General features: G+C 35.6%; 1 protein-coding gene across 3 annotated transcripts in view; it reads right to left on the bottom strand.

Annotated features, from left to right (window-relative positions):
- Positions 1-1516: 1516 nt before the first annotated feature.
- ARHGAP5 (Rho GTPase activating protein 5) overlaps positions 1517-27723 on the bottom strand; it is a 70699-nt gene continuing 44492 nt past the window's right edge. For all 3 annotated transcript variants that reach the window (XM_023227379.2, XM_023227377.2, XM_023227378.2), the window contains exons 4-7: positions 13213-13290; positions 9598-9729; positions 7129-7234; positions 1517-5029 (exon numbers count right to left, since the gene is read on the bottom strand). In XM_023227379.2, coding sequence (XP_023083147.1) covers positions 4702-5029; positions 7129-7234; positions 9598-9729; positions 13213-13290 — 644 coding nt within the window. In that variant the 3' untranslated portion in view covers positions 1517-4701. The remainder of the gene's footprint in view (positions 5030-7128; positions 7235-9597; positions 9730-13212; positions 13291-27723) is intronic.

A 27723-nucleotide genomic window follows, 5' to 3' on the forward strand; every position in this document is an offset into this window, starting at 1 on the left:
AATCTGGAGAAAAGAAACTAAGAGCCCCAAAGTTAAAGCTGGTAAAATAGTTCAAGAACTTGCAGCAAGTACCTAGAAAATATTAAATTGTTAGGACAAAACATTCACAGTTCAAGGTCCCAAGAAAATGATCTGGTGAGCAAATACATATACACACTTAAAACTAATCTGGATGAATTAGTGAAGCAATGAATAAATAAGTCAATTACTAAACCCACATAACTTATTCAAATAAAATCTAATACAAAAAATAAACTTGAAAAAAAATAGGTTAAAACACTAAATCTTAACTGAAATGTTAGGCAAACTAGAACAGGAGGGCCATTGTTAAATTGTTCACAATAACTTTTACTATTTGAGACAAAATTGAATAGAAAATCTGAATTGTAAGAATAAACAAGTTGTTTCTCAAGTACAATTCTTTGACAGCTACTCAAAAAGTGCATATACTGCAGGTCTTAATACTACTAACTACTGGTAAAAATGACTAAACCAGAACTGCCAGCACCAAATTAATTTCAAGGGTTATAATTTTATGCATTTAATAGTAACTAAAATGCTAATTATCACTGGTTAGCTTTTCAAAATCATTCTCACTGCCTACAGAATTTCCACAAAAGACTATTACACAATTTAATTAAGATGTGAATATGAGATTCTGTGGCTCTCCCCACTCCTCTCCCTGACAAAGAAAACTCATATAGTGGAGGGAAAAAATGGAGTCATACAAATAGGACAATGATGAGTATCAATTGAATAGTGAAGACTCCCAAAGTTAATTAATTAGATTTTAACTGCTTTAAAAAGACTAGGGTACTTGGATCACATCCAGTAACTGGATGTTGGAATATGAGATTAATGCTTGTACAATCCTCTCATCATATGTGAAGATGCTATCCTAAGAAAATGATTTGAATAGTACCTTCCCTTATCAAATCTTAGAAAATTTTACTTTCAGTTATTTGATAACCTGAAAAGGCTAAGAACTTCGAGTCCTAATACAGTAAAAAAAAAAAAAAAAAATCAAGCATGTCCCATATGCATTGAAACAAATTAGAAACTGTTAAGTCTAAGAATTTAAGTACCTTGAAACTACTAAATTCAAGATAACACAAAGATTCACGTTAAATAGACCTCACCAGATCCAGACTGACAACATATGCCATAAAATTTGGCCTAATAGTCACAAACCATGAACACATAAATATATTCTTTAACATTAGCAGCTGTGCTATAACTAGAATAGTTTTCAAAATATTTCCAGTGGCTCCAAAGCATGTCTTAGAAAACTGTGCATTATCTTGTTTTCCTGACAATTAAAAAAATCAGATTTTCACTTATATACACCCCCAGACAAAATTTTGAATCTCCTTTCCAGGTACAACGAAAACTCAATAATACATCTCCTTATAAAATTTCCATATTGATAAATTTATATTTTTATTTTTCATATTTCACTTGAAAAAAATTAGCTAATTTTTACCAATGAAATGGTAAAAATAGAGGCAACTATAACTTAAAATTACACAGCTTCTTAATGTTTTATTCATAGCATTCTTTATACATCAGAAGCTTCACTGAAATTTAATTTACTGCAGCATCCTGTGGGTGAAGCACAAAAATTACATTAAACAAAGAAACAAAAGCACTTTTGACTTTTTAAAATTATATATATATATTTATATCCAGTTGACAAATAGCATCACAATTATTACTGTATAAAAAACTAAAAATCACCATGGAAGCTAAGGCCTAAATTCTTATTCCAATTGTTCCCTTTTGTTTATATCTAAGAGAGATTATTAATTAGATTCCAGTACTTAAAAAAAAAAAAAAAAAAAACCCAAACAAACAAAAATACCCAGGTCTACATTATTCACATACAGTATGGGAAAAAAAGCTGCTTTTTGACTAACTTAGACTGCTGTTACCTGCAGTATTTACACTGTAAATGTTAAGGGGAAGAAGCACTACTAACAAATACCATTTAAAAAAAATATATTGTGTCTGGAATTTTATTCTTAAATTAGTTGTATATCCTAAGAAGTGTCTGTTGAATAGAATTTGACTTCTAACAAATCTACTGAAAGTGTGAAACAGAGTACCACTATGCTTCTTTATATTGCTAATCTAGATCCTGTTAGGTCCAATATTGTAGTAACTATAAGCACTGAACCTTAAATGAAACAATGGCAACATGTGTGTAGATGAAATTTTATTATTGTAAAATATAATGCCTTGATGTTTACTCATAATTATGAGACTATCCTCCTATTCTTTTAATCCTTTAAGAAGTCTCAGATGATAGGTCCCTAAACAGTGAAACCTTCCAGTAACTTACCAGAAAAAAGTTTAATTATGTATTCTGTTCTTAGATGTTTCTAATTTTTAAAAACATATTTAAATCCTTGGCAAAAACAAACACAATCAATTCAGTGTAACAGACTGAGCTTTAAACTGTACTTTAATTTTCAATAACTGTAACCTACTGGTTAATGGAACCAAACGTAGAATATTTAAATGACTCACTATGAAGTGTGTCAAATCAATGATAGAATGCATAGAAAAGTGGAGATAAGTTTGCGAGAAGGTGCAAGGTGGGTTAATGTGAAAAATGGTAAATGCCAGTTTTAGTAACAAAAATGGTACTAAATGCAGATGAACATTAAATTAATACAGTATAAAAGAGAATAGCTTAAATAAACTGGTATTCACATATTACAATAGCAAAGTTATGACAGAATGAACTGAAGACACGAAGTTTTGAAAACTCTCTTTTCAGCCCACTTCCAATAGAAATAGTCAGGCTTTTTTCCTGTACATAGTTTGATGCTTTGTCTATACCATATATAGTAGAAAAATAAATTCTTTAGCAACCTAGAAAGTTTATAAAACTCTTAAAGTTTAATTTTCTTTGCCAGACATGCCAATAGTTAAACTGACAACTATAAATTAAAGCTATATAGACAATAAGTATAAGTAATATAGAACAGGTTAAGAATACTACATTTACCGGATTTTTTTTTAAAAATTACTGTACTTTCTTAATTCCTGTGTGCTTTGCAATAGGAATAATAGGGACTTTGTTTTCTTAGAAAAGATAACATGTAAGAGTATAACACAAATAAGATAATTTATAATATACATGTACTTCAACAGCAGCCTGGTTCATGCCAACATCTTGGTTCTGAAGTTAAAATTGGAAGTACAATACCTAGAACTTAACAGTTGGGAAAGACAATAGTTATTTTAGGAAAAAACAGAGCAAATCAAACTCTTAGGAGCCTTGAACCTGAAAATCTATTTACTATAATACATATAAGATAATCTTAAAATTGTAGTCTGAATTAAGATAACATTGACCAAATATTTTTTTCTTTACTACACAAAATATAACCTAGTGAAATTTACCTGTGCCACCTATTCTGAAAATTTTATCCATAATTTAGTGTTCTGGTTTTATCTTAACAAAATGTTTACCCCTAAAAGCAGCAGTCATTTATAATGATTCTGGTACCAACATCAAAGGAAAAAACTGGCTTAAAAATGGTGCAAAAGCCATTTTGGATTTTAGTACAACGCATCACAGAAAAGAACATGAATACAAATTTGTAATATAAACACTCCAAAGAGTCTGTCAGTACCCAAAGTATTTTTATTGCTATATTAGCAATGGGTTTTTTGGATATGTTTTTAAGGGCCACATAAAAATAGATTCAAGGAACAAATTAAATTGAAGTCCTAGATTTAAATGTTTGGTTTAAAGAATTTTCTACAACAAATTTCATGTTTATGTATGAAAAGTTATATAACCTTATATGAAAATGTAATGAAGTATTTTCTACACTATACTAAATGTGTTCCCCAAGAGGGAAAAAATTAAAATATCTAAAATATATTAGATTAAGATTACAAGACCATCATAGATCTTTTGAACATGCATCTGTTTACAGAATTAACAGTATACAAAATGTTTATTTCATTATGGACCATAAAGAAATGAATTGGTGACAACTATCCTTTGCACAACATTATCAACTCACTTTAGCCACAAGCATGTCCTTGGTATGTGTGTAAAAGAAATAGGTTCATTTATCCCTCATCAAATCATCCACGTTTACCTGGAAGTAAAGATGAAGGTACAGAAATGTGAAATATGTCAAGTGTATTTTTTTTCTTTCAAACAACATCCCAAGCATGGCCTCAGTAGCCTGAAATTATAAAATACTTAACTGGGCTTTTAGTTATCTACACTGACTGCCAGAATGTAAATTACGTTGCCCAAATTAGCATATCAAATAACAAAATCAGCCAGAAAGCAGGCTGAAAAGCATTAAATGTTTCATATAGGTGAGTTTTTAAATCATTTAATTTCTATAGAAAAATTTTATTCACAATATAATGTGACAGAAATTGCCACAGGAATGATATATACTGATTGCGATAAGGTTGCATGCAGCAGCAGCTTTGTATTTTATAGCTATTTTTGTTTATAAAAATTAAACCTCTCCAGTCATGCTTATCACATGGTCTTAGATTTGTAATGTAAGTGAATAAGGAATACCATCTAGTTCAAAGAGAAAATGTAATTTTGAATGTGACTTATCTGTATGAAACATGAAGTATACTACTGAACCCTGAAACATGCATGTCTAGATTTGCTTTTTGTCCAAATCCAGCCTGTCTGCAATCACCTTCTACTCATATAATACCAAGAGGATCCGTTTGTAATTGTGGTTGTATTAGCTGAGGTTGCAATGGTGGTGGCAACTGAAGTGGTACCATTGGTTCCACCAACTGTCCTGGGTTTGAAGGTGGTGGAGGAGCCACAGTGTTTGTCGTTTCTACAATTTCTCCATTGTAAAAGAAAAACTGACACTGTTGAATGAATGTTTCAACAACAGATTGATGAATCTTAGTAGTAGACAGAAACTCTCGATTTTCAAAATCAGGTCTCATTAAGGTTGGCCAAAAACAGATGGATAAGTTGTCTGCTGTCATTAGGTTGATTTTATTTTGCTGACTAACCCTGAAATTATGAAAGGAAAAAACATTTAGAAATCAAAACTCATTACAATCACAGAATTCCAGAGCTAGAAATGATCTCAGATTTAACGTTACCTTTTATCCTACTTCAAACCTGGGGTTTAAAATTTTGCATAAAGAAGCATCTTTAATTCGTATGTAAAAAACTTTTCCTGGGCCAGGTGCAGTGGCTCACACCTGTAATCCCAGCACTTTGGGAGGCTGAGGCAGGTGGATCACCTGAGGTCGGGAGTTGGAGAACAGCAGGACTAACATGGAGAAACCCCATCTCTACTAAAAATACAAAATTAGCAAGGCGTAGTAACACAGCCTGTAATTCCAGCTACTTGGAAGGCTGAGGCAGGAGAATCGCTTGAACCTGGGAGGCGGGGGTTGTGGTGAGCTGAGATCGCGCCATTGCACTCCAGCCTGGGCAACAAGAGTGAATGAAGTGAAACTCCGTCTCAAAAACAACAAAAAACCTTTCCTGATGTGACAAACTGTATTGAGTTTTTGGCAACAGAAACAACAAATTCTAATTGTATATGTAACTTCTTTGACTACTGTGAGAGATGTAAAGATAAACCAGAGTATGCTCTCTCTCTCAACCAGCTTTGGAAAAATTACTACCACAGGAGTTTGACACTAATGTCAGGCGAATTTTCCCTTCCTTCCTCCCCTCCTTCCTCTCCTTTTTATCTCTCCCTTTTCTTTTTCTTTCTCTTTCCTTCCTTCCCTTCTTTTTTTTTTTTGAGAATCAAGTCTCACTATGTTGCTCAGACTGGTCTCAAACTCCTGGCCTCAAGAGATCCTCCAGCCTCCCAAAGTGTTGAGCCACCACATCCAGCGAGAATTTTTAACTTTCAAAAAACCTGGTTGCAGCAGGCACGGTGGCTCACGCCTGTAACTCTAGCACTCTGGGAGCCCGAGGAGGGTGGATCACAAGGTCAAGAGATCGAGACCATCCTGGTCAAAATGGTGAAACCTTGTCTCTACTAAAAATACTAAATTTAGCTGGGCATGGTGGTATGCATCTGTAATCCCAGCGACTCGGGAAGCTGAGGCAAGAGAACTGCTTGAACCCGGGAGGTGGAGGTTGCAGTGAGCTGAGATCATGCCACTGAACTCCAGCCTAGTGACAGAGCGAGACTCCATCTCAAAAAAAAAAAAAGCAAACAAAAACCTGGTTGCTAGCATTCCATAAAACAATCTTTTTTTTTTTTTTTTGAGACAGAGTCTTGCTCTGTTGGCCAGGCTAGAGTGCAATGGCATGATCTCAGCTCACTGCAACCTGTGCCCCCCAGGCTCAAGCAATTCTCCCGCCCCCAGCCTCCTGAGTAGCTAGGATTACAGGCGCTCATCACCACACCCAGCTAATTTTTGTATTTTTAGTGGAGATGGGGTTTCACCATGTTTCCATGGTATTTTCTCAGAAAAAGGTTATAAGAAATGTTAACACGGTTTTATACCACATTGCTAGTAAAAAGTAAGCTTTAAACATCAGTTAATCCTCTTTTAGGAGGTACAGGCTGAAATGTACTTGGTTTAGGCGTTGATACTATTAGTTTAAAAAAAATACAGTTCACTAAAATGTCAGTAGAAAATATTACGAGAAGACTTTTGAAAAAATTAGCACACATGCTAATAGTTCCATTCAGTCCTCAGAACAACTTTGTTCTGAACACTTTGTGAAGTGCTGTTATTCTCATGTTTGTAGTTGAGACAATCAAGACTTAGCAAGAATAAGTCATTTACCCAAGGTCACAGAACTAGTAATTTTTCAAACCAAACCCTGTTTCAACTCCAGATAGGTCAATCTGGTTAATTATCTAAGTGTCATTTCATATCTAAAATTCTAAGATCCTACAGAGAATGTGGTAAAAAAGAAAACAGACTTACCACACTATTTATATAATCATTTCATTACAAAACTAATCACATATCTTTTTAGATATAAATTAGAAAACCAAAATTCAACTGTATGTTTAGTCTGAGTCCCCTTTTCTATCTGATAATTACCTAATTTATAAAGTTTACATGTTTGAAACGTGTAGTGCATTTTATTTGCCAAAAATCCCTAAAAAAAAAAAAAAAAAAAAATACCTGTTTAGATGTGTTATCACATATCTGAATACATCATAGTTTACAGGATGAAATTTCTTAACAATTTCTTTCAAGGCATGAAGACGTTCTGTTTTATCCGGGATTTCTGTAAAATTAAAAGTGAAGAGTTTGTGTAAAACTTACACATTTAAAAATATTTGATAAAGCTTCCTGCTATATTTACTGTAACAATCAAGAATGTGTTTAAAGCATATTAGGATAGGTAAACAAAATCAAAGAAAATGGTGTAAAGCAGCAGTCCCCAGCCTTTCTGGCACCAGGGATCAGTTTTGTGGAAGACAGTTTTTCCACAGATGGGTGGGGGGATGGTTTCAGGATGATTCAAGTGCATTACATTTATCACTAGATTTTAAGAAGTGCACAACCTAGATCCCCCACATGCGCAGTTCACAAGAGGGTTCCCACTCCTATGAGAATCTAATGCCGCTCCTGATCTGACAGAAGGTGGAGCTCAGCTTCCCTTACCCAACTGCTCACCTTCTGCTGTGAGGCCTGGTTCCTAACAAGCCAGGCTGTGTGGCCTAGGGGTTGGAGATCCCTGTTCAAAAGAACCTGCTAAATTATGTAAATTAAGAAATCACTTCAACTATCTATTTCTATTAATGTTATCATTTATTACTATAGCCTTTTTATAAGGAAAGCTAATTACTGAAGACCAAAGTGACTCAGCATTGACAAAATGGGAAATGGTATATTAGCAATTTACGTAACTAGATACTGATTTATAATTCATTACTTACAAATCTGTTAGGCTCTTAACATTTATGCTACAGAGAGTAACTATTTTAGGCTTTGTGGGCACACTTACTCAACCCCGTGTTGTAGCACAAAAGCAGTAACAAATGGGAATGGCTATACGCCAATAAAACTTCTGAAATCTGAATTTCATGTAATTTTAATGTGTCATGAAATTTTCTTCTCTCTTGGTGTAAAAACGATTCTCAGCTCAAAAGTCTGCCCAAAACTGGCGATAGCCTAAATATGGCCCTTGGGCTATAGATTTGTCTATACTACAATTACTTGTAATCCATTTTGCTTATCAAAGATTTTCCTTTACAGATAGTTTAAGTATTTAACTTACTCTCCAAATCTACGCAATTATGAAACAGAGTAACTAAAATGTGGCCCTGAAATAAATGAGATAGAGGGTGCTTTCCTCCTCTTCTTTATTTTGAAGACCAGTGTGTATACCACATCATTATGGTAGCAAAACCAATTACTAACAACATTCATTTGTTACACATTACTTCTAAATCGGTCCTCAAAAATTTCCTAAGTAGGCAAGTTCTGAGGTTCCTATTAATGGTCAATAGATAAGAACATCTAAGCTATCAATTAAACCATTTTCCCACTTTACCTGAGAGTATGTATAAGGCAACTATACCTTGTGACAATATACTGAATAAAAAAAAAAATAAATCACTGAGAACTTATAATCAGAACTGTACAAAGTAGTCTCACCTAAAATAACGTGAAGACCTGCAACCAAAAGGAAATAGTAGAGAGAAGTATTTAGCAATTATGTTAACTTTTTTGTCACTGAGAAATCACATGGATGAAAATGATGCCCAAACAGACTTTAGGTCTCATTTTCTGGATAAATGAATATCTGTTTAGTGGAAACATCTGAATGAAAGATGCCAAAGTAGGAATAAATACTAAATAAATATCATGTTCTTTCCCAAAATGACTTACAACACGTGGTCTGCTATGGTTTGAATGTTTCCCCCAAAGTTCTTGTGTGGAAAACTTAATCCCCAAGGCAACAGTGTTGAGAGGTGGGATCTTTAAGAGGTGACTATATCATGAGGGTTTTGTCCTCGTGAAGAGATTAACACTGTTATCTCTTAAGTGAGTTAGCTATTTTGGGAATGAATTCCTGATAAAAGAGTAAGTTCAGCCCCCTTCCTGTCTCTTACTCTCTGAGTGTGCTCTCTTGCCCTTCCACCTTTGGGCATGGAATGCCTTTGCAAAAAGGCCCTCACCGGATGAGGCCTCCTTGACCCTGAACTTACCAGCCTCTAGAACTGTAAGAAATAAATTACTTTATAAATTATGCAGTCTGTAATATTCTGTTATAGCAACATAAAACAGGTAAGACAAGGCCAAAGTAAATTTCTTCGACTTACAATTTGAAGAATTTATTTAATTTTCTTACAATGCCCTTAAGTTTGAATTAAAAACACAAACCTCAAACTTCTAGTACAATGATCTAATTTCTAGGAGCATTTAAGTCACCTAGGGGGCTAACTAAAACAGAATATTCCTGGAGGCCATCTTCAGGGATTCTGATTTTAATTTAGAGGAAAATACCTTTAAGAAATAGTGTTCTAGTAAGTTAATTTTTATTAGCTACATATTCTAGCACATGATGATTTTAACACTTAGCAATCGATATCCAAAAACTGCCACTATCATCCCTCTCATAAAAAGGAGGTTTATACTTACTTGCTGCTTCCAATAGCTCTGGATGAAGAGAATATGGAATTAAAGGATCTGGCAGATCTGCAAAGAAAGCTTTAAGGGCTCCAGCTACAGCATTTACTGTGACTTCCATTGACACTAGATTGATACTATGATCTATAAGACAAAAATTAACATTTTAAATTACATAATAAAACTTTATTATAGAAGTAAGCTAAACGGTTACTTTTAGATCAAAAGATAACTTTAAGTCGTGGGCCACTTTTCTTTTTCTTTTTTTTTTGAGACTGAGTTTCGCTTTTGTGGCCCCGGCTGGAGTACACCTCACTGCAACCTCTACCTCCCTGGTTCAAGTGATTCTCCTGCCTCAGCCTCCTGAGTAGCTGGGATTACAGGCGACCGTCACCACACCCAGCTAATTTTTTATATTTTTAGTAGAGAAGGGGTTTCACCATGTTGGCCAGGCTGGTCTCGAACTTCTGACCTCAGGTGATCCACCTGCCTCAGCCTCCCAAAGTGCTGAAATTACAGGTGTGAGCCACGGCGCCCGGCCCCACTTTTCTTTTTAGGCTGACAAACTACATGGATTTGGGAAAAGACAACCAAGCAGTAAGTCTTTTCTATTATAATAAAAAAAATGCTGTTAGGTTTATTAGTATATTGACGAACTTTAATAATACCTATCTTTTTTTGGTTTATACAGCAATTTAAAAGAGGCCACAAGAGGCAGGTGAGCTGGTGCACACCTGTAGCCCCGCTACTCAGGAAACTAAGGTGAGAAGATCACTTGAGCCCAGGAGTTTAAGTCCAGCCTGGACAACATAGTGAGACCCTATTTCTTTGGAGGAGGGGTGAAAGAAAAAAGAGGCCATAAAAGAAAAAAGAAATATGCATACAGGTTGATCTGAAACTTGTTCACTGGAACATTTCATATCTGGCATAACTGCTAAGTAAAATACACATATTCCAAAATTTGAAAAAAATCTGAAATCTAAAATACTTCTGGGCCCCAAGAATTTTGAATAAGAGATACTCAATTTGTATAAATTCTAATTTGGACTTTTTAAGCTTACAGTTAAAAATTTTATGTAAAATGGTTTAAATTTAAATAGTTGGTGAAGTTCCTACTAAAAAAAAATCAAGAATAGAACATACTAAAAGTGTATCATAAGGTTAATTTGCTATCAGTAAATCACTTTAATATAAAAAATAGGCCAGCAAAAAGAAAAAAATTTCCCCATCACCTAGACAAGCATTGTTTACAGTTTAGCATGTTTCCTTTCAGCCTTTCTCTGTTCATTAAAAAAATTGTCAAATCAATTGTTAACATTTTGCCCTACATAAACAATTTTAATGGCTGTGAAATATTTCCTTAGATTATACAATTTACATAATATTCTATTACTGAACATTTAGATTTATTTCATTTAAATATATTACAATAATATGAAAATGATATGATGCTATGCTTTAATACATATAAGCTTATTTCCTTAGGCTACATTCTTTGTAGTAATAGCTACCCAATGAACATTTAATATGGTGCTCGGACAGAAAACTCTTCATATGCATTATCCCATTATCCTTATAGTTACTCTCATCACTCCCATAGTAGACATAAAGAAATTGAGATTTAGAAAGATTAACTTGCCAGAGACACAAAAATAGTGGCAGTAGTGGCAGGACAAGAAAACAAAACAAGAAAGTCAAACTCAAGAGCCTTGGTATTAACTACAACCATGCCTTCACTATTGGAAGTTAACTTCTACCAATTTAATATCATTAAGTCTAAACAGTTTTTTAAACACTATATATATAAAAAAATTTTTTTTTTTTTTTAGATGCAGTCTTGCTCTGTTACCCAGGCTGGTGTGCAATGGTATGATCTCTCAGCTCCCTGTAACCTCCCCCTCCTGGGTTCAAGTGAGTCTCCTGCCTCAGCCTCCCAAGTAGCTGGGATTACAGGTGTGCGCCACCATGTCCGGCTAATTTTTTGCATTTTAGTACAGATGGGGTTTCACTATGTTGCCCAGGCTGGTCTCGAACTCCTGAGCTCAGGCAATTTGCCCACCTTGGCCTCCCAAAGTGCTAGGATTACAAGCGTGAGCCACTGTGACCGGGCAATATTTTTAAAAAATGGGATACTAGACTATACGATACTCTTTGGCAACAAGGTGTGTTTTTATAAACACACAGTCACACACACACAACAACAACTGACGTTTTGATATTTCAACGGGCATAAATCTTTATTTTATGTGGTTTCTTAGTATTCATTCTACTTATGAGACCCGAGTGGTATCCCCACAACACCCCTTTAAAAAAAAACTTACAATACTGCAAGGAAGAGCCTTGTAAGTATATCTTGGCATGCTTATGCAAAGACTTCTATAACAAACTCCTAGAAGTGGAATTTCTCTAGCAAAGCTATCTGAATCCTGATATTCACAAACTGCCTCTCAAAAGGCACCTACAACCAACAGTGTACAAGATACATGCTTACCTACGCTCTACTAACAATTCTTTTCATTCAAATAAAACAAATAAATATAATCCTTTAATTTTTATCATTAATAGAAGCTAAGCATATTTTCATTTATTTATTGGTTGCTCTCTTCTGATGGGAATTACTTAAGTAAGGTATGTCACACCCTGTTTTAGCCACAAGTCATACAGAATTTTTACATTTTTGTAAAATTTTAGCATGTATACAGTCCAGTCTGTCAACTTGTGTTCATGCTTTCTAGGTTTCATATCAAGCTTAGACTTTTCTTTACTCTAAGACTATAAAAATATTCACTCATTTTTCTCTCTGGTACTTATGTTTTTCATTTTTTACATTTATATCTTTAATCACATATAGAGTTTACTGAGTACGAGTAGAAAATTTGGCTTTTTTTACTCCTAATGGCTAAGATGTCGATCAATCAGAAGTCAAATTATTGCTTTTCTAACTCTGGTGATGGATTTATATAGGTACAGTCACAGTCTTTTACTTGTGAGATTGTTTAATGTATTAGGAATATGAAATTTGGGAAGAACCTCAGAGTATATGGGCCATAAAATACCTAATCTTACATCAAAATATTTTATAGTATTCCCTTCAGTCTTAGGGTAAGAGATAGTTTCTTGTTATTTCAAAAACAAAATTTATTCTACCGCATTCCACTCCTTCCGGGCCTGATGGACTTTGCTTCAATACTTTTCCAGTACCTCCTTTCTTATTTACTAAATCCTCTTCTGTCTTCATACTTACATTAAAAATATATACAATATTGTATTTTCTTGACTCAACTGCCTCTTGTTTTCAATCTTTTCTTCTATTGCAATTGTATTTTAAAAGGTTCATATCATCTGCTTCCTCTTACAAATCCCTAGTACCAAGGCCCTTTAATTCAAAGGCTCTAAAAGTAATCAGTGACTTCCTTGCTAGTGTAAAGAAAATAGACTTTCCCTAGCTGTTTCGTACCTTTACTGTGGTATCTATTCTACTTAGTGCTTCTAATCCCACTTTGAAACCCTCTCTCCTCAACATCCATTTCCTTAGGAAGTTTTCAAATGAAAATCAATCTTCTCACCATGAATTCTAATAAGTAAAACATAAAACAACAATTTTATTTCACATAATTATCTTCTTACCTTGATCAAACTGCTTTTGAATATTGTCTTGGTCAGTTTTGTTCCCGCTAACACGGTAGAGTCCTTCGGTACATAACCCTAAGAGAATAAAGAAATATACATACTTTAATAAACACATATATATCCACATGGCTGGGCACAGTGGCTCATGTTTGTAATCCCAGCACTTTGGGGGGCCAAGGTGGGAGAACTGCTTGGTCCAGGAGTTTGAGCCTAGCCTGGGCAACATAGGGAGACTCTGTCTCTACAAATAATAAACAAAAACTTAGCTGGGCATGGTGGCATGCACCTGTAGCCCCAGCTACTCGGGAGGCTGAGGCAGGGGCATCACCTGAGCCTGGGAGGTCAAGGCAAGAGAGCAAGACCCTGTTTTCCAAAAAAAACCCCAACCAACCAAACAAAAAACCCATATATATGTATAACAATAAATGTACTTAATCTTATGTACAATTTAGTTACAAATTTATAGTGGTAAAATATTTTTAAGAATAAAATATTTTTTGAGCATTTAAAAAAAGTTAGTTCTTAGTGGACTATTTTCTATTTTAAACCATTTAGGACATTCAGCTCCAGACAAAATGAATAGACTTATTTCTCCCTACTCTCCCACTAAATACAGCTAAAAACCCTGAACCTAACATGTAAAAAAACCCAAACATAAGTATTCTGTGAATGGTGGAGAGAAGAAGGTGAACTGGCTAATGATTTAGAAACTTGAAGAACGACATGACAGTAAGTTTCCTGATTTTCGAGGGGGCAGGGAGAGGCTCATATCGTGACTGGACATCGGAGAGGACTGCAACCCAGAAATACTAATGAGCAAAGGCAAAAACAACAAGACTACCACCACCACCACCACCACCACCACACCCAAAACTAACAAAAACAAAAAAATAAAACCCAACAACAGCAGCAACAAGAAGTCTGCTTTCCCTAGTGAAAGGATTAGAAGAGGTACAGCCTAGCAAAACAAAATCTTTTTGACTATAATTGCCCTCCTCAAGCCACAGAGCATGGAATCCCTCCTCATTCTTGTCAGTGGAGGCCAACTTGAAAGCCTAGACTTCTACCTCTGCCGATCAGTAACAAGGAGTTCTTTACCCTTTCTGGAGTGTCAGCAGAGGCTGAGTAGAGAGCCTAAACTTCCACCACCAATCCTAGGTAAGAGATGCCCTGCCTACCCCACCATGCTATTATCAGTGAAGGCCAGTGGAAGCCAACAGGGAGTCTTAACTTCCACTCCCACCTTGCAGCCCTCCTCCCCTGCTGGTGCAACATCAGAGGAGGCCTGCTAAAATAGATTTTAGTAATATTCCAAAGTCTCTGAACGTGATATCCAAAGTGTCTATGATATAATAATAAAACAAAAATCCCTCATATCAAAAACCAAGAAAAATGTCAACTTGAATGATAAATGATATTTAACAGACACTAACTCAATGGTGGCAGTTATGGAATTATTGAACAGGACTTTAAAGCAGTTATTATAAAATACTTCAATGTGCAATTACAAACACACTTGAAACATGAAAAAATAGGAAGTTTCAGCAAAGAAACAGAATATATAAGGAATAACTAAATGGAAATTTTAGGCCAGGAGTGGTGGCTCCCGCCTGTAATCCCAGCACCTTGGGAAGCTGAGGTGGGTGGATCACTTGAGGTCAGGAGTTTGAGACAAACCTGGCCAACATGTTGAAACCCCACCTCTACTAAAAATACAAAAATTAGCTAGGCGTGGTGGTGGGCGCCTGTAATCTCAGCCACTTGGGAGGCTAAGGCAGGAGAATCATTTGAACCCAGGAGGCAGAGGTTGCAGTGAGCTGAGATCACACCACTGCACTCCAGCCTAGGTGACACAGCGAGACTCCTCCTCAAAAATAAATAAATAAATAAAAATATAAATAAATAAATGAATAGAAATTTCAGAATGAAGAAATACAGTGACAGAAACAACTCACCAAATGGGCTCAATAGCAAGATAAAGATGACCAAAATAACAACAACAATAATAATAATAACTGAACTTGAAGATAAATCAACAGAAATTACCCAATTTTAAGCCAGGCATGGTAACTCACACCTGTAATCTTACCCCAAAATAACTAACCTCATTGTTCTCTAGATAACATTTATCCTGACTTTGTGAATGTATTCTTTTACAGAATTCTTATTACTCCATGTCTATCTATATGTCCCAGTTGAAACACTTCTTCCTCATTGACACATTCCCTGCTATCTCCAATTAGATAAAATTTTTTTTCCCTTTGAACTTCTGTAGCACTTTATCTATAGCTCTATCACCACTCAGTAAAAGTCATAGCAGTACCTTTCTATCCCCAGGGTTCTTCACATAATGCAGTGGTTCTCAGCTGGGGGCAGCATGCATCTCAGGGAACACTTGGTAATGCCTAGAGATATTTTTGGTTGTCAAAATTGGAGGAGGGCTATCTAACAGGCAGAAGCCAGGAATGCTGTTAAACATCCTCGAATGCACAGGATAGCCTCTAACAACAAAGAATTAAATAGCCTCAAATGTCAATAATGTTGAGGTCGGGAAACCCCTTCCACAGTGATAAACATTTATTATTATTTGTTAAATGGAGATTATAAGGCCCTTAACTACCCACACTAAAATCTTGCCCTTTACTCACTATTAACAGTGATTTCAAAGAACAAAAACACAGACTAAATTATCCAGCTGCGAATTATCCAAGTTTTATGTGGCCTTAAATCACCCAAAGTATCTATCCTGGACCTCCAAGCAATAAAGGGATTAGAAACCAATCCCAACATTCCCAAACTAAATATAAAATTTTAGTAATTTAAAATAATGTTGCCTTTTGGCCAGGCATGGTGGCTCACGCCTGTAATCCCAGCACTTTGGGAGGCCGAGGCGGGCGGATCACGAGGTCAGGAGATTGAGACCATCCTGGATAACACAGTGAAACACCGTCTCTACTAAAAATACAAAAAAAATTAGCCGGGCGTGCTGGTGGGCACCTGTAATCCCAGCTACTTGGGAGGCTGAGGCAGGAGAATTGCTTGAACCCAGGAGGCAGGGGTTGCAGTGTGCCAAGATCATGCCACTGCACTCCAGCCCGGGCGACAGAGCAAGTCTCCGTCTCAAAAAATAATAATAATAATAAAAAACAAAAAATAAAATAATATTGCCTTTTAATTGAGTACCTTTTTTCCCTTTCATTAGAAAAGGTCACTACCCCTTAAGTAACCCAGAGTATTACTGATATCTGAAGTTTTAGAATGGCCTAAGTTTTATTTGAGTTGCTAACAGATACAAAACTAGGGTTTCACTGCCTGTTCCCCTACGCCTTCAGGAGGACATAATTATTTAAGTCATAAAATAGATTACAAAGGGTAACAGAGATGCAAGGTGTGTAAATAATCCATAAATTTGATAAATATGTCCATGGGGAGTGATGTCACCAAAAGTGGTGGAGAAGAGAATTCCAGCGACTAATGAGCTGCCAGAAGGGTCAGAATCAACATTTGCAGAACTCCGTAATCTATTAAAAAATTACAACAACCAGAAGTAGTCTTGGTGAAGAAAGCTTTAAATTACCTACCATTCCCTATACCCGAGATTAGTGACAATCATGAGGACAGCAGCCTGCACTGAGGGTGCAGGTTACATGAGTGCCACAGAGCAATATGAACCTTATTCTGAAAGAACTGTGGTCATGGATTTCAACCTGTCTGTTGGCTCTCTGAAGGAAAAGTATAAGGGCTTGCCTTTGTTTCACCCACAAGACTTGGAAAGCGTTGTTTTTCCTTTGGCTCCAGATATTTAAAGAAACTAACAAATCACCACCAAGTGAATAGAACAGACTTCAGTGGCAGCAAATGACGAAGAATACAGACTTCACAAAAATAGCTTACAGAAGTCTCTAAACAAGCAAACAACATAACCAACACACAGCAAAACAAACCCTGGTGAGGGGAAAGAATTTCATTTCCAGGGTTGCCATATTATAATCTTTTAAATGTCTTTATTTTCAACAAAAAAGAGGCATACAAAGAAACAAGAAAGTAGAGTTTATTACAGGAAAAAAAGAAATTTAGAGAAACTGTCCACAATGAAGCCCAGTCATTGCATTTACTAGACAAAGACTTTAAATCAAAAGATTTTTTTAAAAAATCACAAAGAGCTAAAGGAAACCATAAACAAAGAACTAAAGGAAACCAGGAGAATGATGACTCGACGAACTGAGTATCAATACATACACAGAAATTTTAAAAAGACCCTAAAAAGAAATTTTGCAATTGAAAAGTACAATAAACGAAAAGAACACTTCACCAGAGAGGTTAACAGCAGACATGAGCAGTCAGAAGGAGTAATCAGTGAATTTTTAAAGACGGGTTGAGATTATCCAGTCTGAGGAGAAAAGAGGAATGAATGAAAAAACAAGAAAGAAGCAACTGTCACGTACAAGGTATATTCAATAAGATTAACAGCCTACTTGATCTTCAGAAACCATGGAGGTTGGAAGGCAGTAGAATGATATTGTTTAAAGTGCTTAAAGAAAAAAAAAAACCCTGCAAACCAAAAATTCTGTGTCTGGTAAAACTATACTTCAAAAATGAAGGAGAAATTAAGATACTCTTAGATAAACGAAAGTTGAGAAAGTTTATCACTAGTATACATGTCCTACAAGATATAGCAAAAACAGTAAGGAAGTTCTCTAAGCTGAAATGAAAGGGCACTAGACAGCAACTTGAAGCCATACAAAAAAATAAATAACCAAGGTTATGGCAGCTAGATAGCCAAGCAAATAAGCCAGCAGTATTTCATTTTTTACTCATAACTCCTTTTTGTCCTCGTATGATTTTAGAAGTACATAAAACAATAATTACAAGTCTATGTTAATGGGCATAAAATGTGTAAAGATGTAATTTCTGACAATAACAAGGATGGGAAATGAAGCTCTAAATGAGCAGTTTTTGTACACTTTTGAAAAAAAGGTGCTTTCAATTAAAACATGATTATTATAAATATATTAACTGTAATCTGCAGGGTAATGACTAAGAAAACAATTTGAAATCTCCTATTAAGACAGAGACTGGTAGAATGGATAAAAGAGAAAAACTGCATCCAACTATACACAGTCTACAAGACAATCGCTACAGTACCAAAGACACAATACGTTGAACGTAAAAGGATAGAAAAGTATATTCCATATAAATAGTAATTAATAAGACAGTCGGAGTAGCTTTCCTAGTATCAGAAAAAATAGACTTTAAGACAAAAACTGTTACAAGAGCATAGAAGGACATTATACATCAGTAACAGGGAGAAACCATCAGTAAGATATAATTATAAACATATATGCACCTAACAAGAGTCCAAAATATATGAGGCAAAAACTGACAGAATTGAAGGGAGGAATAAACATTTCAACTATAAAAGTTGGAGACGATAATAGTCCACTGCAATAATGAACAGAACTAGACAGAAGATCACCAAGGAAAATAGAGACTTTGAACACTATAAACCGACTAGACCAGACAGACATAGAGAACACTCAATCTAACAACAGCACAATATACATTCTCTTTAAATGCACATGTAACATTCTGGAGGAAATACTGTATGTTAGGACACAAAACAAGTTTAAATACATTTTAAAGGCCTGAAATAATACAGAATATGTTCTCTGATCACAAAGGAATGAAAACAGAAATAAGTAACAAAAGGAAAATTAATAAATATGTGAAAATTAAACAACTTTTTTTTTTTTTTTTTGAGAAGGAGTCTTGCACTGTCGCCCAGGCTGGAGTGCAGTGGCGTGATCTTGGCTCACTGCAAGCTCCGCCTCCTGGGTTCACGCCATTCTCCTGCCTCAGCCTTCCCAGTAGCTAGGACTACAGGTGCCTGCCACCACGCCCGGCTAATTTTTTTTTTTTTTTTTTTTTTGTATTTTTAGTAGAGATGGGGTTTCACTGTCTTAGCCAGGATGGTCTTGATCTCCTGACTTTGTGATCTGCCCGCCTTGGCCTCCCAAAGTGCTGGAATTACAGGCGTGAGCTACCGTGCCCAGCCAAACAACACATTCTTTAACAGCTAATGGAACAAAGAAGAAATTACAAATACAATTAGAAAATACTTTGACATGAACAAAAAGAACAATATACCAAAACCTATGGGATGCAGCCAAAAGATTTTAGAGGGAAACCTGCATCTGTAAAAGCCTTCATTAAAAAAGATTTCAACTTTAAGGAATTAGAAAAAGAAGACAAAGCTAAACCTAAAGCTACCAGAATGAAAGAAATAATAAAAATTAATATGCAGGTTAATTATTATTTTATTAAAATTAATAATAAAAATTAATAAAATAGAAAGTAGAAAAATAGGAAGAATCAAACAAAACCAAAAATTGGTTCTCTGAAAAGACTGATTAAATTGACAAACCTTTAGCTACAGTTACCAAGGGAAAAAGAAAAGGAGACACCAATCACTAAAATCAGAATGAAAGTAGACACATTACTACTGAAATATACAGATAAAAAGGGTTACAAGAGAATACTATGAACAATTGTATGCCATCAAATTAGGTAAGTTAAATGAAATAAACAACTTTTTAGAAATACACCAACTACCAAAACTGATTCAAAAATGGAAAATCTCAACAGATCTATAACAAATAATTGATTGATCTAGTAATCAAAAGCTCACAAAAACAAAAAAGCCCAATACAAGATGTTTTCACTGAAGAATTATGCCAAACCCTTAAAAAAGTATTAACAATAATTGATCTCAAACTCTTCTAAAAAACAGAAGAGAAACACTTCCCATGAAGCTGTGACTACCCTAATGCCCCATAACCAGATTAAAAACACAAAGTGAAAACTACAGGCCAATGTCCCCTACATACACAGATTTTTAAAATCTTCAACAAAATACTACCAAACCAAATCAAGCAGAGTATTAAGAAGATTATACATCATGACCAAGTAGGATTTATCCAAAGAAAGCAAGGGTAGTTTGAAATATGGAAAACAATTAGTCTGATGGGCCACATTAATAGAATAAATTGGCAAGGGGTGGGGGGACCCATATGATCATCTCAACTGATGTAGAAAAAGCATTTGACAAAATTCATCACCCTTTCATGATAAAGTCACTTAAACTAGGAATAGAAAGTATCTTCTTCAACATGATCAAGGACATTTATGAATCCACAGCTAATATACTTATTAGCTGTGATGAAATATGGTGAAATAATCAGTTTTCCCCTAAGATCAAGAACAAAACGAGTATGTCTGTTTTTGCCACTTCCATTTAACATTACACTGGAGTTTTAGGCAAGGAAAAGTAAATAAATAATATCCAAGTTGGAAAAAAATGAAGTAAAATTATCCCTATTTACAGATTACATGACTTACATGCAGAAAATCCTAAAGAATCAGCAAAAAATATTAGTAGAGTTGGCTAGCCGCAGTGGCTCACGCCTGTAATCCCAGCACTTTGGGAGGCTGAGGCACGCAGATCACTTGAGCTCAGGAGTCCAAGACCAGTCTAGCCAACATGGTGAAACCCTATCTCTACTAAAAATATAAAAAGTAGCCAGGCACAGTGGCAGCCACCTGTAATCCCAGCTACTCAGGAAGCTGAGGCAGGAGAATTGCTTGAACCCAGGAGGTGGAGGTTGCAGTCAGCAGATATTGTACTACTGCACTCCAGCCTGGGCGACAGAGTGAGACTCTGCCTCAAAAAACAAAACAAAAAAACCACAAACAAACAAAAACTAGTAGAGTTAATACAAAATTCAGCAAAGTTGCAGGTTACAAGATCAACACATAAAAGTTAGCTGTATTTTTATACTCTAGCAATGAGCAATCTGAAGATGAAATCAAGAAAACAATTCCATTTACAACAGCATCCAAAAGAATAAAATACCTAGGAATAAATTTGACCAAGAAGGTACAACACTGGTACAATGAAAATGACAAAATAGTGTTGACAGAAACTAAAGATCTAAATAAAAGATATCCTGTGTTTGTGGATTGGACGGCGAAATTTTTGTTTGTTTTTGTTTTGAGATAAAGTCTTGCTCTTGTCCCTAAGCTGGAGTGCAATGGCATGATCTTGGCTTACCTCCACCTCCTGAGTTCTAGGGATTCTCCTATCTCAGCCTCCCGAGTAGCTGGGATTACAGGCGCCTGCCACCACTTCTGGCTAGTTTTTGTATTTTTAGTAGAGACAGGGTTTCACCATGTTGGCCAGGCTGGTCTCGAACTCTTGACCTCGGGTGATCCACCCACCTCGACCTCCCAAAGTGCTGGGATTACAGGCATGAGCCACCGCGCGCAGCCCAGAAGGCTAAATATTTTTAAAATGGCAACTTCTACCCAAATTGATCTATAGATTCAATGTAATTTTTATCAAAATCCAATTGGCTGTTTTTGCAGAAATGGAAAGGAAAATTCTCAAATTCACATTCAATTGCAGGAAACTCTGTAGCTAAAGGAATCTTGAAAAAGGAGAAAGAACCAAAGAACTCTATGCTTTCTGATTTCAAAACTTACTACAAAATTACAGTAACCAAAACAGTGTGGTACTAGCAAAAGTACAATATACAGATCAATGGAATAGAATTGAGAGTCCAGAAATAAACCCATATATCTATGGCCAACTGATTTTCAACAAGGGTGTCAAGACCACTTAATGAGAAAAGGATACTCTGCAATAAATAGTGCAGAGACAGGTGAATATCCACATGCCTAAGAACGAATTTAGATCTCTACCTCATACTATATACAAAAATATATTAAAGACCTAAATGTAAGAGCAAACCCTATAAAACCTAGGGATAAAGGAAAAAGTGATAAATCTTCATGACCTTTATTTTGCCAATAAACTCTTATTTATGATGCCAACAGCATGAGCAACAATATACATCCAATTTATTTAAAAATAAATTGGATTTCATTAACATTTAAAACTTTTATACATTAAAAGATATTATCAAGAAAGACAACCTACAGAATGGGAGAAAATATTTGCAAATCACTTACCTGATAAAAGTCCAGTACTAGGAAATACAAACAACTTAACAAAAGATAACCCAATTTAAAAAGGGCAAAAGACTTAAGAGTTCTTCAAAGAAGGTATACAAATGGCCAAGAAGCACATGAAAAGATGCTCCACATCATTAGTCAACAGGAAATGGAAATCAAAATCACAATGAGGTATTACTTCATATTTACTAAGGATGGCTATAATTTAAAAATGGAAAACAAGTGTTGGTGAGGATGTGGAGAAAACCAAACACTTGTACATTGCTGACAAGAATGTAAAATAGTGCAGCTACTGTAGAAAACAATGTGGTGGTGGTTCTCTACTCAGTTAAACATAGAATTACAGTATGATCCAGCAATTCCACTCCTAGGCATATACTCTCAAAAACTCAAAACAGTACTAAAACAAATACTTATACACAAACGTTCACAGCAGCACTATTCACAATAGCCAAAAGAATGAAAACAATCCAAATATTTGTCAATGAATAAACGGATAAATGTGGTACAGCTATATAACGGAATTTATAAATCATAAAAAGAAATAATGTACTGATACAAGCTATAATGAGGGTAAGTCTAAATAATATGCTAAATGAAAGAGCCATACACAAAAGCTCACATTTTGTGATTTCAGAACATGAAATTCCCAGAATGAGCAACTTATAGAGAAAACAGATTCGTTGCAAGGGCTGTGAGAGGAGTGAATTGAGGAATGACTGTTTAATGGGTACACGTCTCCTTTTGGAGCAATTAAAATATTTTGCAACCAGAGGTGATGGCTGTACAACATTGTGAGTATACTAAATGCCTCTGAATTATATATTTTAAAATGATTAACCTCATGTTATATAAATTTTACCTCAAAATAATTCTAAAAGCCCTTGCTGGGAAGAAAAAAACAAGACAAGAACTAATAGTAGATAAGCTTACTGAATCTAGTTCTCACTGAATTAAAAGTACACTCTTATGTTTGATATAAGTATAAAGACTACAGAAGGAGGTCCATGAGTAAATGGTAAAAATCATATTTCAAGAAAACTGCACAATGCAATATGCATTTTAACACAGTAAAACATATCCTACATTCATCAGTTATCGAAAATTAAATAATTATTTGGTAATGTAAAATTAAAAATTAACTAGGCACTATGTTCACTATACTGTACTCATCAGATTCTCTCTTCTGGAAATTTGGAATTAGAATTCCAAGATATCTGGTTAGGCTTAGCATGTGGTTAAAACTTAGACCCAAAAATTGGCTGGGAGTGGTGGCTTGCACATGTAATCCCAGCACTTTGGGAGGCCAAGGTGGGTGGATCATCTGAGGTTAGGAGTTTGAGACCAGCCTGGCCAACATGGTGAAATCCTGTCTCTACTTCAAAAATTAGCTGGGTGTGGTGGCATGCTCCTGTAATCCCAGCTACTCGGGAGGCTGAGGCAGGAGAACTGCTTGAACCTAGGAGGCAGAGGTTGCAGTGAGGTGAGATCACGCCACTGTGCTCCAGCCTGGGCAACAGAAAGAGACTCCGCCTCAAACAAAGAAACAACTTAGACCTAAAAATCTAGGATCTGTGAACAGACCAGGTGAGTCTAGACAAAGAAAAGACAGAGAAGTGAAAAGAGAACACTGCCTGGTTCTGGCCCAATAGATGAGTTGCTTTCAGCTTCTCTAAGATACCTTCATTCCAGTTAAATGTAATTTTTGCATTAGTGTTTGCTGACTAGCAACTAAAATAATTTAAACCAAAAAAGCCTCAATTCCAGAGCAATGAAAGTTTGGTCTTTTTTCTTTCTAGGCACTCAATACTTTTTAGTAGAAAAAATATTTGGGAGTGATGAGACAACTGGATTGGAAGGAACAAAATAAATGCTATAATATACTGAGTCTTCCCTGTAAAACAGATGTTAAGACAAATATTGCTAGGAATGGACAAGGATGGGCAATTAATGGTATGTTGGCACAATGGGTGAAAAAGACAGATTAGCGAGATACCTGAGGCCTGGACAACTGGGAGAATTAAATATGAGAATGAAATATAAGAACACTATGGAATGTGAGAGATAAAGATCTGGGAGTCATTCTTGTAAATGTGATGGCTCAGACCCAATAGCAAAGTAAATCAGATACGCATAAGTGACATCAACAGTAAATGGAATGGCTATAAATTACTCAAACTAAAGATGTACTCAGGAGAAACAAAAGATAAACACATGAAGACATACTATGATGAGACACTGTGATATTTTGATTTCAAACAAGATTTAATGTTCCTTAAGGCAAGCCCACTATGTGCTGTGTTTACAGTATATATGTGTGATACAATATATTGTGACATTAAATATACAAATACATAAAATATATTGTCCCTGATATTGTATAGTTCAATAGGCCTGCTATTTTGAGTTTTACAACAATAGCTGAAGTAAATGTGTTCATGCTGTTTTTAATGATGCATTACTAATGGGGCTTCACTTAAGCTAAGTGAAGTGAGATTTTTCACACGCTAAAAAGCTGATAGGGATGAAGTAACATCAATAGAGCAAGAGTTTTTTGCGGTGATACTTGACATTTCAGGCACACTGCCATTACAGGAATAAGATGAAAGGCAGTATTTTATTTTCTCAATTTATCAAAAACGAGTTTCTTAAAATTCCATGTGGGGAGGGGGATATATATATTATTACGAGTTCAGTTTACTGAACTGAAAAGTGTCACTACTTTCTAGTCAAATAAATTTAAGAATATTCTGCAAAAAAAAAAAAAGGCTTTGAATTTTCAAAAAATATAAGTGACATGAAAACATACACACAAGATTAGAAAACTATTCTAGATTAAAGACCAAAGTATGACAAGTAATACATAATCGTTGCTTGGATCTTGGATTGATACAACAAAAAAGCTCTAAGAGGACACTGTTGAGACAATTGGGATAATTTGAATACAGATATTATATTAGACAATAGAATTGTATCAATATTAAATTTCCTAAACATGGTATTTATTTTGCAGTTTTGTGAAAAGAATGCCCTTGTTAGTGGGGAAATCTATGCTAAATGACTTTGAGGTGAAGTGTCATGCCATTTTTAACTGAATTTCACATTGTTCGGCACCTCCCACCAAACTCCCAAAAAGTTGGAGAAGAACTGTGGTAAAAAGTTTACTTGGTGAAGCTAGGTAAGGGTAAACAAATGCTCAATATTATTATTCTTGTAACATTTCTGAGGATCCCAAAATTTTGAAAAATGTGAGAAAATAAAGAAAAACAGGTTGGACATGGAGGCTCATGCCTGTAATCCCAGCACTTTGGGAGGCTGAGGCAGGCGGATCACAAGGCCAGGAGTTCGAGACCAGCCTGGCCAATATGGTGAAATCCCAACTCTACTAAAAATACAAAAATTAGCGGGGTATGGCGGTGCGTGCCTGTAGTCTCAGTTTACTCAGGAGGCTGAGGCAGGAGAATCGCTTCAACCCAGGAGGCAGAGGTTGCAGTGAGCCGAGATTACACCACTGCACTCCAGACTGGGTGACAAAGCAAGACTCCATCTCAAAAAAAATAAATAAATCCTGGGCTGGGCGTGGTGGCTCATACCTGTAATCCCAGCACTTTGGGAGGCCAAGGTGGAAGGATGACTTGAGGTCAGGAGTTCGAGACCAGCCTGGCAACATGATGAAACCCCTTCTCTACTAAAAAAAAAATCCAAAAATTAGCCAGGTGTGATAGCGGGCACCTGTAATCTCAGCTATTCAGGAGGCTGAGGCACAAGAATTATTTGAACCTGGGAGGCAGAGAGGCTGCAGTGAGCCGAGATCACGCCACTACACTCCAGCCTAGGGTAGAGAGAGAGACTCCGTCTCAAAAAAAAAAAAAAAAAAAAAAAAAAAAATCCCTTATGAATGCAAGGGATTCAACAAACACATTTACTAGGTAAATTGGAAATATAAGATGATTATTTAAGCTGCTTAAGATATGTGGATATATATATATATATTTATTTCAGAGGCAGAGTCTCTGTCTCACTTTGTTACCCAGGCTGGAATGCAGTACTGTGATTATGGCTCACTGCAACCTCGAATTCCTAGGATCAGGCAATCCTTTCGCCTTGGCTTCCCAAAAGTACTGGTATTACAGGTGTGAGCTGCTGTGCCTGGAAGTGTGGTCATACAGTCCAAGTGAACTGCATGGTTTGTTTTTCTATAGCCATGATCCCCTGTTCTGTTTCAAACACAGAGTAACAGAGGGTTTAACCAAAGTTGAGGTTTTGCCAAGTGAACAAAATGGTGGAAGTTTTGAGGAAGTATGCAAGGGAGTAAACATAAAAATTGAAAAATATCCAGACAAGATAGGGCAGGAGAAACAAGGGATTGATATTTAGTGAAAAAGTGTTGTAGTGATACAAAAAAAAAAAAAAAAAAAAAAAAAGGGGAGGGGGAGTTCTTGAAAGCATCAAGTGGGAAAGCTGAAGTTTAAACAAAGAGGTTTTACTTAAGGAAGCTGTGTTTACATTAGCAATAACACAAAGATTCATTCATCCATTTTCATCCCATATTGGTGTGGTGAAACTACACACAAGTTTTACACCAATATACAAAGAATGCTATTAATGTTTATCCTTCTATTCCACTTTTACCAAAAATATAACTGCTATGCTTTAAAGATAGTCTCTGTTTCTTTATAATTCATCTGTAACAGTGGGGCGTTCCAGAGTAACTGTAACCACATGCAAATAAAAATTCTGGCAAATAGAGTAATACCTCACCTATCTGGAATTTGGTCACCTGATCATCTACTCTATCATAACTGAAAAAAAATGGGAACAGAAAGGACTACGAATAGCCAATAAGATGTCACAAAGCCTTTCCATTAAAATATATTATTTCACTTGTAAGAGAAACATCTTAGGTTTTTCCACAGATTCTATTTAACCTAACCAAAAGCACAATTTAACTCTGCCATATGTTTTCCTGACTCATAGCAGATGAGAAGTTGCAAACTGGAAAAGCAAAAATGAGATACACAGTAGCAGGAGGTATACTGACAATAAAGCAGGAGGCTGAAAAACTAAAAATGCAGAAAAAAATTTAGAAAGCGTAAGTCTCTAACACAGGAATGCCTCAATAGATTCTGAAGACAGCATACTTTTAAAACCAGGGAACACTGTCATTAAATATACCATTCTAAAAGTAGAAACACTTCCTAACTCCTATGAGGTCAGTAGCATCCTGACATTAAAGCTAGACAAAAATACCACAAGAAAACAAAACAGACCAGTATCTTTTATGAATATAGATACAAAAGTCTTCAACAAAATACTAGCAAACAGAATCTAACAGCATATTAAAGGGATTATATACCATAACCCCAAAAGCATTTATTCCAGGAATGCAAGGGGGTTTAATATAAGAAAAAGCAACCCATGTAATACATCAATAAATGAAAGAAAAGTAACATGATTATCTCAACTGACACAGAA

The sequence above is a fragment of the Piliocolobus tephrosceles genome, chromosome 6, assembly GCF_002776525.5.
Source record: "Piliocolobus tephrosceles isolate RC106 chromosome 6, ASM277652v3, whole genome shotgun sequence".
Lineage (NCBI taxonomy): Eukaryota > Metazoa > Chordata > Mammalia > Primates > Cercopithecidae > Piliocolobus > Piliocolobus tephrosceles.